The sequence below is a fragment of the Populus euphratica genome, unplaced genomic scaffold (genome assembly GCF_000495115.2).
Source record: "Populus euphratica unplaced genomic scaffold, PopEup_1.0 scaffold134.1, whole genome shotgun sequence".
Classification (NCBI taxonomy): Eukaryota; Viridiplantae; Streptophyta; class Magnoliopsida; order Malpighiales; family Salicaceae; genus Populus; species Populus euphratica.
In genome coordinates this window covers 503,507-515,688 of record NW_011500021.1, presented here as the reverse complement: position 1 = coordinate 515,688, position 12,182 = coordinate 503,507, and the positions used below count along the sequence as shown (strand labels likewise).

Below are 12,182 nucleotides of genomic sequence, written 5' to 3'. Positions count from 1 at the left end.
TTTAGAAAAAAAAAATAACAAGATAATAATGTTGACACTACATGATGTTGGTTGGTTAAATTTACTATAATAAGACCTAGATTTGCGGCAAATTAAGAGGAGGTGTGCAGTTAAAGAAAAAGAAAAAAAAGAATAAAAAGAAGATGGGGAGGATGGGATTGATGTTGGTTATAATACTTTGAATTGTTTTGATGGAATATAGCGACTGAACATTACTTTTAATAAGTCCATCAGCAAATTATGATGTGTTACATTACCGAATATTTCTTGTTTTTTTAATTATTCTTATTATGTCAGTAATTACTGAAGAAAAATATTTTTTTAATAATTACATTGGAAATTTCTAACAAATATATTCTGTTGCTATTTAATAGTTTTTTAAACGATAGTGGTACACCCAATATGAAAAAAATAACATTGTTATTTTGACACCTCTGCCACTGAAGTCTGGTAAATAGTCTCAATCTTCTAATATGTAATTTAATATTTAATTAAGAAATAAAGAGAATATTAAGAGAAAATGATGAATTTTAGAGAAATAAAGATTAAACGAAGGACATTGTTGTTGATTGAGTGAAAGAAAGGGCAAAAAAGAAAGGAAATATAATAAAAGCTGCATCACTTAAAGAAAGAAAAAAAAGCTACGATAATTTAAAATGTTTTAAACTTATAGTATTTTTGTTTTTCTTTTATTGTACATTAAAATGTTCGAAATTAAATTCTTCACCCACTTAGCAACATAATAACAAAGATATAATTTAGGTGTAATTACTTTGTGAATAATATTTGAAAGTTAAGTTAAATTGCGATTTTATTTTTTGTCTTGGTCATGCATCATTTATTAACTTTTAAAATAATTATTATTGAAAATGATATATAAATAATAATATATTTTTATATGAAATTTACCACAAAATCTTTATTACGGTTTGTTTTATTAAATTAATTATACAATTAATGTTTTTTTTTAAATGATTCATATTAGCGTGACTGTTATTTTAACCGTTAAAGTTCTTATTCCACAACCACGTTTTGTTACTGTTGTTGTGACCACAACCGCAATTCAAACTATAGATGAAAGAGATACAAATTAAGTGAACAATTTATATTAGAATATTTAGATTTTATATTTTAAAATTATTTTTTAAAATTTAAATGTTTTTATTTTTAAAATAATATATTTTTATTAATTTTAAATTATTTTAATATACTAATATTAAAAATAATTTTAAAAAAATAAAAAATTATTAATATATATTTTTACAACAAAAACTATTTAAAAATTAATAAGCTAAAAGTAGTGGAGGAAATTTATGGTTCATCCATATCTGATATACAATAAATTACAATAGTAATCTAATGAATTTTTTTTTCTCTCTTTCTCTTTTTTTATTTTTTTCATCTTTTTTTTTCAGTTTTTTGTTTTTTTCCCAACCTTTTCCTTTCCCCTTTTTTGTTTTTTTTTCTCTTTTCTCAAAAGTACTTTTCTTTTTTTTCTCAATTTTTCTCTTTTTTTTTCATTTTTTTTAAAAATTATCTTTGTCAATTTTTTTTTAATATTGAGCTGGTTAAAAATTTCACTTTGTAAGTTTTTTTTTTTAAATACTGTGGATTGCTATGGTGTTTTTTCATATGGTTTTTCTATTTTTTTTTTATTTTTTAAAATTATATTTGTTGATTTTATTTTTTTTAATATTGAATTGATTGAAATTTTAATTTTATAATTTTTTCTTTAAAATATTGTTCATTGCCACAGTGTTTTTTTATTTGTTTTTTCTGTTTTTATTTTTGGATGATTTTCTTGAAATTTTTTTTAAAATTTTTTTTATTTGTTTTTTCTGTTTTTATTTTGGATGATTTTCTTGAAATTGTTTTTTTAATTGTTTTTCATAATGAATTGGTTAAAAATTACAGTTATAGTATGTGAAAAAAAACTGTAACTTTCATTGCAAATTATTGTGATTTGCTATAGTGTTTTTTCCTACATGGTTTTTTTCTAGTTTATTTTTTTTGTATACATGATTTTTTTCTAGTTTATTTTTTTTTGTAATATTTTTTTAAATTATTTTTATTAATTTTATTTAATACAAGGCTAGTTAGAATTTAACTTTGTCATGAATCTTAATGATGTGAGGAAAGCATTGTAGCTTTCCTTGTAAAATACTATGGATTGCTAGAGTGTTTCTCAATATGATTTTTTTTTTTAAATTATCTTTATCAATTTTATTTTCTTAATATTGAACTGGTTAATAATTACAATTATAAATAATATTAAATTATATGGGGAAGTATTGTAACTTTCATCACAAAACATTGCGAATTGCTACAGTATTTTCAATATAGTTTTTTTTTTCTAATTTTTTTGTTATTTTTTTCTAAAATTATCTCTATTGATTTTTTTATATTGAATTTAGCTTTGTAATTTTTTTAAAAAAACACTGTGAATTATTCCAGTGTTTTTTCATATGATTTTTTTTAAAAAAATTATCTTTGTTGATTTTTTTTGAATATTGAATTAATAAAGAATTATAATTACAATAAAGTTAAATTATATAGGAAAAGTATTGTAACTTTTCTCATAAAACACTATGAATTACTATATATTTCTCCAAATAGTTTTTTTTTATGGTTTTTTTGAAATTCTCTTTATCAATTTTATTGGAGAAAGTATTGTAGTTTTCCTTACAAAATATTGTCAATTGCTACAGTGTTTTTCTTTATGGGTTTTTTTACTTCCAATATTATTTTTGTTGATTTTTTTTAATATTAAGTTGGTAGAGAATTTAACCTTATAATATTTTTTTGCTTTTTATTAATAGAAAAGTTAAATAATGCAACGAAAGCACCATATCTTTCATTACAAAATAATATAAATTGCTATAAATCATTTCATTTAGTCTTTAAGTGTTTGATCACCAACACAGTTTTTTTTTTTATCATGAAATATTGATTCTATCATACTTTTAATTTTCTTGATTTATTTAGAACTGTTTTAAAATTATAATACTATTATTAAATATATGTATTTAATAAACTCAAAGAAACACACAGTCATGGAGTTATTATTATTTGATCTCAACAAAACATAAAAAAACCCTAAAAGAAAAAGGAAGAAAATCTCTGTCCTGCTGGGGTTTCAAAATTGACCTGATAAACGTTTCATGAATTCCTTGGATCCTGTTTTTTTAATTGCATCGGATTTCGTTTTTTCAGTAGCCATGGTGGCCATCTTCCTTCTTCTCTATTCTGGCATTATACAAAACCATAAATTATTGAAGATTTTGTCAGTGGAGATATATATAAGCTCGCAAAAACGATTTCATGAATATTTTTCACCATTACAATTGCATTATAATATGCATTTTGATGTGGGCTGGTAGATTTATATGCTGCTGCTTATTGCGTATCATCTGGTAAAAATATTAGTATTGCTGTACAAAAAGACGTTCAGTTATTGTTATACAAAAATCTATAGGGCGACTGTAATACTAGAAATTAATTATTATGTATTTATACTATCGATCATTATATTCTTATAAAAAATTGAATGAATAAGATTTCCACTGATGTCTATATATATTTAATATTTAATATTTATCTCACATTTATTAAAAATGACTCTTTAACACAAAAATATTTATAAAACTTATAATGATATTATAATCATGTAGTATTTGTGTTATATATAGATAGATGGTTTTATTTAATTTTTAATGCTACATAGTACTTTATTGATTTTTCTGACCTTTTTTCTTAGAATCAAGTTTAACATTCTTACAAAACGTTAATTATTAATACAAATGCAAAGCATGCATTAAAAATACTAGTTTCAAAATGAAATCTTAACTTAATTATATTTATGTGTGTAAATTAAAAAATATTATGATGATAGTTTTTCTTGTAATTTGAAAGAAAACAAAGGATGTCTATGATGAAAATAAAAAGGGAAGTGAGAAAAAATATATGGACGGCGTGTCGTTTGCAAAAATTTGCGATTTCCAGGTCGTCTTCAATTACTTTTTAACGACCGTTTATAAAATTTGTGTGTGTATTTTTTTATAAAATATATTAAAGTCATAAAAAAAACTTTCAGAAGTATATTTCTAACTTAAAAATACATGTTAATTCTCTTTTAAACAACAAATCGGGCAACCCATTTTCCATATTTCTATATTGGAGGCACTATCTAATTTTTATGGTCTCCTTGCTAATAATGTTTTTGGTTAAATCGACACAATCCACAAGCAATTTATTAATATTATATGGGCTTATTAAAGGATTGAACGTGATAATGTAGGAGTTGAAGGACCAAAATAAAACATTAACTAAAACACCGTCGTTTTACTCGTCGATATGCCAAAAAACGAAGGTGTTTTGGGTAATTCAATGTCCTTTTCGTGAACACTGAAAAAATACTCTATTTTAGTTTTATTAAATTACAATTTCTAAAACAATGAGGATTTATTATAATTTCGGTCAATTAAAAAAATAAAATATTTAGAAATATAATAAAAATTATTTTTTTAAAGTATTTTTTAATATATTAAAAAAAATATTTTTTATTTTTTTAAATTTATTTTTAATATGAATACACATACAATAACACTAAAATAATTAACTTCAAGTAAAAAAATTATTGGCAAAAAAAAAGTTTCATTACATGTGTATATATTCTTTTTTCTAACACCAATTTTCCTTTTCAAACAATAAATTTAATTAATCTTTAAATTCCAGAGCTTCCTGTTCAATAGATTTTATTAATGCATTTGAATGAATAGTGGATGGAAGGATAGAATTGCTAGCCATAGGTTCTAAGATATACAGCCTCTCGATCGGACACTTTCCAGTTCGTGGCTTCGTGACTCGGAGTTGGATTCATCTCTCTCTTCTCCCTCACTAAACCCTAACTCCCAGGTACCCACATTTCTTCCATTCTTTTCTAGCTGTTAAATCTCTGGCAATCATTTTTTTTTATCATTTAAAACCATCGCTATAAACCAATGTCACTTTTTTCTTTAACTCGCCATTTATCCTTCTCAATCAAGCCCAAAACCCCCAAAATCTCAACTTTACACTACGCTACCACTTCCCTGGGAGAGAAACTTGATGCCCATCTGCAAAACAGTCCTAACAACGTAGAGAAAACCCTCAATTCACTCGCACCAATTAAACTTGACACCAAATATGTCAACGACATCATACACAAATGGTCCCTTAATAACCTTCAATTGGGTCTTAGGTTTTTTATCTGGGCTGGTGATCAACCAAATTACAGGCATAATTTATATATCTATAATAAAGCATGTAGCTTGTTTAAGATTAAGCAAAACCCGCAAGTTATTTTGGATTTAATTGAGACTTATAAGCTGGAGAAGTGTGTGGTTTGTGTTGACACTTTTAAGGTTGTTTTGAGGCTGTGCAAAGCGGGTGGGCTCGCTGATGAGGCTTTAATGGTGTTAAAGAAAATGCCTGAATTTAATATACGTCCAGATACAACTGCCTATAATCTTGTTATTAGGTCGCTTTGTGAGAAGGGTGATGTGGATATGGCTAAAAAATTGATGGGAGAGATGGGTTTGATTGATCTTTATCCCGATATGATAACATATGTCTCGATGATTAAAGGGTTTTGTGATGTGGGTAGATTGGAGGAGGCTTGTGCGTTGTTCCCAGTAATGAGTGTGCATGGCTGTTATCCTAATGTAGTGGCATATTCGGCACTTCTTGATGGGATTTCTAGGTTTGGGATTGTTGAGAGGGCATTTGAGTTGTTGGCAGAGATGGAGAAGCAAGGTGGGGGATGTCGTCCAAATGTTATCACGTACACATCTGTGATTCAGAGTTTTTGTGAGCAAGGTAGAACAAAGGATGCACTGTCAGTTTTGGAATTAATGGAGGTTCGTGGGTGTGCTCCAAATCGTGTCACTGCTAGTGCTTGGATAAGTGGTATTTGTATGAATGGCGAGCTACAGGATGTGTATAATTTTATCGAGAGAATTGTTGCGAGAGGTAGTGTTTCGATTGGTGACTGCTATAGTTCTCTTGTGGTGTGTTTGATAAAGATTAAGAAAGTGGAGGAAGCAGAGAAGACCTTTAGGAGGGCTTTATCTAGTGGGATGAAGCCTGATAGTTTGGCATGCAGTATGATGATTAGGGAGATTTGTTTGGAGAAACGAGTGCTTGTTGGGTTTTGTTTATATGAAGAAGTTGAGAAAACAGGATGCTTGTCTTCCATTGACATCGATATATATTCTATTCTTTTAGCTGGGCTTTGTCAACAAGGCCATTCAGCAGAAGCTGCAAGGCTTGCAAGATCGATGCTTGAAAAAAGAATTCCTCTCAGAGCTCCTTATGTTGAAAAAATAGTTGAACACCTGGAGAATTTTCGAGGGAAGGAGCTTGTGGCTGAATTAATTAGCATGGTAAAGTGATGCTGAACTAAAGACAGTTTATTAATGTTAGGCGGTTGTTTCTTATTTTAGAGCAGGATTATCAATACACAGTAAGGTTCTAGTTCAGAGGGATCATGCATGGAAAAAGAGTTCATTAAAAGGAAACATAGATCACACATCTTGTCTGGCTCCTGGTAATTGTGGAATCTTAGAAGTTAATGCTAGCTATCATCAACAGCTGTTATCATGAACTGAAGTGCAAAGCAAACCAGGTTCTGAAGATGGAGTACTGTGAGGCAGCCACTGGCTGTTGTTTGCAGAATAATTCCAGCAGGTATGTATCAGAGGTTGAAAAATGATTCAATCACCCTCCTAGGCCCCTGTTTCATTTATTTGCATTCGAGGCTACAATGCATTAGTTATTCCCCTAGAACTAGGCAGACCATTGCTTTTTTACCGAGTGCCCAGTTATTCCTGAACATGCTACAATGTGGATTAGTAATAAAACATCTAAAGAAATTTTGTCACTCTTGAATGTCTTCGGTAATCATATATGGTCTCTCCTTAATCTAAGAATGACTGATAAAATTTCTGAGACCTTATTTGGCGGGAACATATATCCCTAAAGCTAGCAGTAACTACTTGAGAATCACCTTTATGCCGACAATGACCTAATTTTGCAAGTTCATCAACTAAATTTACTGATACCTTAATGAATCAAACCATTGGAATTGCATGATAATCCCCATTTCAGTTTTTTTTTTCTTTTTTCCCACGGGATTTCTAGCAGCCTCTAAGTTCCTTGCTCAGTACATTTTATACCTACCGGCTTACATCAGTTTATAAAGTGCCATCACAAAATAGAATGATAACTGATTCTAACATCGGCATGAATCATGATAGCAGTATTCGGATTTTCATTTATATGATCTGTAAGTCCATCTCCCTCCCTGTGAAATCAAGAGACATGAGCAAAACAAGGACATTCTAATCATCACCTTCTGAAGTACATAAGATAAAATAGATGTTTATTTAATAGGCATTAAGGTTTTTTTTTTCATTTTAAATTCTGCTTTCCTAGATTATGATTTAATGGTAAAATAGCCCTACACTGGAGACCTGCTCAAAGAATGTGGTTGCCTTGGCCATTTCTCTGCCAGTTGCTAGGATGAAGGCATTGAGGCTGCTGTAGAGTAGTAGGAGCTCCCATGAATGTTTGCGCTCAATTTTATCATAAAAAGTGATAAAACAAAAGGATAGAAGAATGTTGGTAGATTAAGTAGTTAGGTAGAAAGCTCAAAGTTCTTCAATCTAATAAGAGGCCATATCATAGTTAGGTAGCTACAAGAATTGTAAGCTTTTAACTCTGAAATATCATTGTTCACTTGACTTTCTGCTTTGTCAGATTTTTTATTTCTTTTTTCCTTCATGATATTTATCTGTTAAATGTGTGCGATCCATGAAACAACTGTAGGGGCAATTTTCATGAGACGGACTTCAGTGCATCTGAATATCCATTTGAGAACTGAGAGCGCTCTGGAAATTTTTTTCCCAAGACGCAGATATCACAAGGGCCTCTCATCCATTTTTTTTTTATCCTGACGCCTATCAATTTTCTTTTTTATGACTTGTGCATTACATCACCATTTACAAAAAATAAAAATAAAAATTTGGGTGGTTGGCTCGTGTAATGCATTTCAGTAGGTGAGCAAATCATAGATTTTAGGTGGAGCGTGACTCGCCACAACCTGTACTGATGGTTTTTCTTGGTATTTATATATTTGTCCAATTGAGATACACACACACACACACACATATATATTATGATATCAGAGGTGTTATTATAAGAAATTTGGTGTATTTCCAGCTTTTCATTCTTTTCTATTTTATTTCTGCTACTTGATTATTGTATCAGTTTATTTCCCTTTTTATATTCTTCTTTGGAGTTTTATTTAGTCCTTGAAATTCTACATAATCTTAATTTTATTATTATGATCATTTCATTAATTGAATTTATTTTTATTTAAGATGGGCGAAAGATAACAGTTTTTTTGGGTAAAAAATATTTTTTTATTCAAATAATAATAATAAAACTAAAGTTAAAGGGAATAATTTTTCTTGGCGTGTGAGAACTCCATACATGTAAGTTTAGAAAAAAAAACGCTCAATCCTGAGTTCGGGACCACTTCGTTAGTTTTTAACTGATGGATCCTTGTGAAATTCCTCATGGTCACCTCGATGCCCAGCCCCCCTTGGTTTTTTGGTTTTGCACTAATGGTATTTTTTGATGCCTCATGATAGAAGATGTAGGGAAACCTGACCGCCTACTTCTTGTCTTTTTGAATGCTAACTATACGGTTCCTGTATGATTGCATCATGCCAGATTTTATTTTATTCAAGCTTCTTTCGTTCACATGAACATGCAATCCTTTCCATTGCTGTTCACGGTGCGAGCTCTGTGTGTTTCTGTAGTTTGTTGACTATATTTTACGAGGGTGTTTGGATTGAATGGCATGTTACAGTTGTTCATCAGTTTTTCCCAACTGATGCTTTGAATTTGCTGTTTCAATTCTTGTGCAGATCACAGACGTTTATTATGTTCGAATTGATTACGACAAATAAGAATGGCAGTGAAAGATATAACAATAGCAATATCCTTTGCCATTTTGCTCTCGGCAGTCATCCTACATTTTGCCATGACTTGGATGGATTTTCATTTTGTATTTGAGTGCTGATGTGATAAGCGCCTCAATTATGTTCTTAATCTTCTGTCGGCTTTTGTTTATTTGGTGCACGTCAGATCTTGTTCATCATTGAGTTTGAATGATAATAAGAAAGATCTGATGAACCTGTGGTGCTCTCCTCTGATGGATTCTGCCAAAGCAATTTTCCCAGCAACAAAAATATATAATTAAGCAAATGCTTAGGGAGCAGTGAGGAGTTATGAGTTAGAACAGTGCTGGTCACCGAATTTCTGTACCGCGTTTGGAGTTTTAACCTCCACTGGAAGCAAAACTGTGTAGTTGGGGTCGATTCTATATTTTTTTAATAAAATTAAAATAATATTATTTTGATCAAAACAATTTATTTTCTAAAAAGAAATTAAGAGATTGAGGATTGAGTTTTTACCAGTTCAGTAAGTTTTTGACCAAGTAAGTTAATTTTTTTTTCTATTTTTTTTTAACCTTGATTGTTTCAGATGTTGAATCGTCCGGATACCGGGAAGACCTGCCTGACCGTCAAGGTTTGACAACCATGCAAGATGGCAAAGGATGCTGTTATCCGTTTATCTTTCAGTGACGTTCTTCCTCGTCACAATCAACTTGAACCTAATAAAATATTGGTAATTTGCTCGAGAATTGAAACAACAAATTCAACAATTTAGTTCCTGTAACTGAATGACGTAAACGACAGATGCATTTAACTTATTTTTAGGCAGCAAGAAAGGTGAAGTAAACAATGACCTGAGTAGCAGTGTCCTACGTTGGGGAGGAGGTTTTTATTTTATTTTATTTTGACTCTAACATGGTTATAAAAAAATTAAAAAAATAATATAGTACAAAAAAGATTTAAAAATAATAATGTAGTTTGAAAAGTTGCATATAATATTGTAAATCATGAGTAGTAAGTAAATGTTTACCAATATAATTTATAATAAATTAAGAGGAGAGAGGAAATAAAAAAAAAGAGAAAGATTTTTAATTTGTTAAAATTTAAGTTTTATAATTTTTTTAGTTTTTATTTATTTATTCTCACAGCTCAATTTATAGGTTTGTTTGGTTATGAATTGAGTTTTATTATTTTTAAAAAATTATTTTTACTTGTTATCTCAGATTTTATTATCTCGGATCTTTAATTTAAATTATTTTATATTATTTTTTTATAAAATTTAATTTTTTAACAATAAATTGGTTTATAGCTATGTTTTGTATTTTTATTTTTTAATTTGCTTTTTATGATATAATTTTATTTTCATGATTTGGTTTAAAAATTTAACAAGTTTATTTAAATTGATTCAAATTATTTTTTTATCTATTTTTTAGATTATTTTTTTATTTTTATTTATTAAAAATTAAACTTTCTAATTTATATCCTTTTATTTTCATTATGATTAACATTTTTTTATATCTCTTGTTATAGGTTTTATAAGTTAGTTAAAGTTGATTTAAATTAATTTAATATATTATAATTTTAATATTAAAAAAATAATATTATCATCATCTCATTATTTTAAAGAGAGATTACCTAATATGCATCAAATTTTTAATTCAATGTTGATTTTTTATGTTAAAAAACCCATCAGCAAAACCTCTACATTTCATTTATACTTTTTTAAAAGAAGACGTCACGATCGAAGGAACAACGGCCAGAGATATAGTGCTATCTGTACTGGGAAGGTTGTGCAGGAATAAAGCGTGATATTTGAATTAGATAGGATGATTATGCATGTAGAAAGCATGTGGACTTTTTTAATTTATAAGACGTTGTTTTAATTAATTAGATTTTAAATTTATTTTTTTATAAATTATTAATTTAAATTTTATAATTACTAGAAATTTATGTAATTGTTAATTTTATAATTCATATAATTAATTAAAATAAACACTACTCCAACACTCATATTAATTAAAAAAAAATAAAAAAAAATATCCTCTTTCCACTTAAAATCTTGGTCTTCAAATATCGTTTGATAATATAGTAATGTTTTAAATTTTGTTCAGCTATAATTTTTTTTGATTAGTTAAATAATTTTTTATATTAAAATAGTTTTTGGTCTTATAATAATATTATTTTTAAAAAATTTTTAACATTAAAATAGTTTTTGGTCTTATAATAATAATTATTTTTAAAATTTTTTTAATTTAAAAATATATTAAAATATATTTTTATTTTTTAAAATATATTTTTAAAATCAATAAATTAAAATAATAAAAAAACAACAAAAAAATCAAGTAAAAAAAAATCATTGTTTTGACAAACACGTGGCTGGTCTTGTCTAAAATTTTAATTTTATTTTTTTTTAAATTATGTTTTAGTAATTTTAGATTGTTGATGTTAAAAATAAATTAAAAAAATATTAATTTAATTTATTTTTAAATAAAAAATATTTTTAAATATAATTTTTATAATATTTCCAAATATGCCCCAAAATTATTTGTAGAGCTTATTTTATAATTTTTTAAAGTTTTAAAAACACCATTAAAATGGTTAAAAAGAGTCTCGAAAATGAGAGCATCTATAATGGGAGATGCTTTTTAGAAGAGCTAAATTGGTAATATGGCTTTCCGAATAGTGTAGATATAGCTTTTTCGTTGATATGCATTTCAATGGTAAGAAGCCATTTAGATCAAGTTGCTACCGTTGTGGCTACTAAAGAAGAATTGAATAATTAAGGGCGAAGAACGGAGTATTGTGGCTCTATTCTTGGTTATAATATTGTCAATCGTAATAGAAAGGAAGGTGAGTTAAGGTTATATAATTATTATTTTGCTGAAAATCTTAAATTCACTAAAAATCAATTTCAAAGAAGATTTAGGATGAATCATCGTCTTTTTCTTCGGATCACAAATGCAGTGAAAGCTCATAATCCATATTTCAAATAAAGAACAGATGCTCTTAGTGTTCTTGGTTTACCTTGCCTTCAAAAGGTAACTGCTGCTCACAGAATACTTGCATATGGTATTCCTGCAGATCTTATTGATGAATATCTTTGAATTGAAAAAGCACGGCGATAGAAAGTCTTAAAGCTTTCGTCAAAGCAATCGTAAAATTTTTTGGGGATTGATTTCT

General features: G+C 27.9%; 1 protein-coding gene across 1 annotated transcript; it reads left to right on the top strand.

The window, feature by feature from the left end:
• Nucleotides 1–4,746: 4,746 nt before the first annotated feature.
• On the top strand, nucleotides 4,747–9,237 carry LOC105141918 (Tetratricopeptide repeat (TPR)-like superfamily protein). Its single transcript, XM_011049312.1, has 2 exons — nucleotides 4,747–6,726; nucleotides 8,973–9,237. The coding sequence occupies exon 1, from the start codon at nucleotides 5,001–5,003 to the stop codon at nucleotides 6,429–6,431; it is 1,431 nt and encodes a 476-aa protein (XP_011047614.1). The 5' UTR covers nucleotides 4,747–5,000; the 3' UTR covers nucleotides 6,432–6,726; nucleotides 8,973–9,237.
• The last annotated feature ends 2,945 nt before the right edge of the window (nucleotides 9,238–12,182 follow it).

Coding starts and splice junctions, on each gene's coding strand:
- LOC105141918 (XM_011049312.1), top strand. CDS start 5,001: ATGTCACTTTTTTCTTTAACTCGCCATTTATCCTTCTCAATCAAGCCC.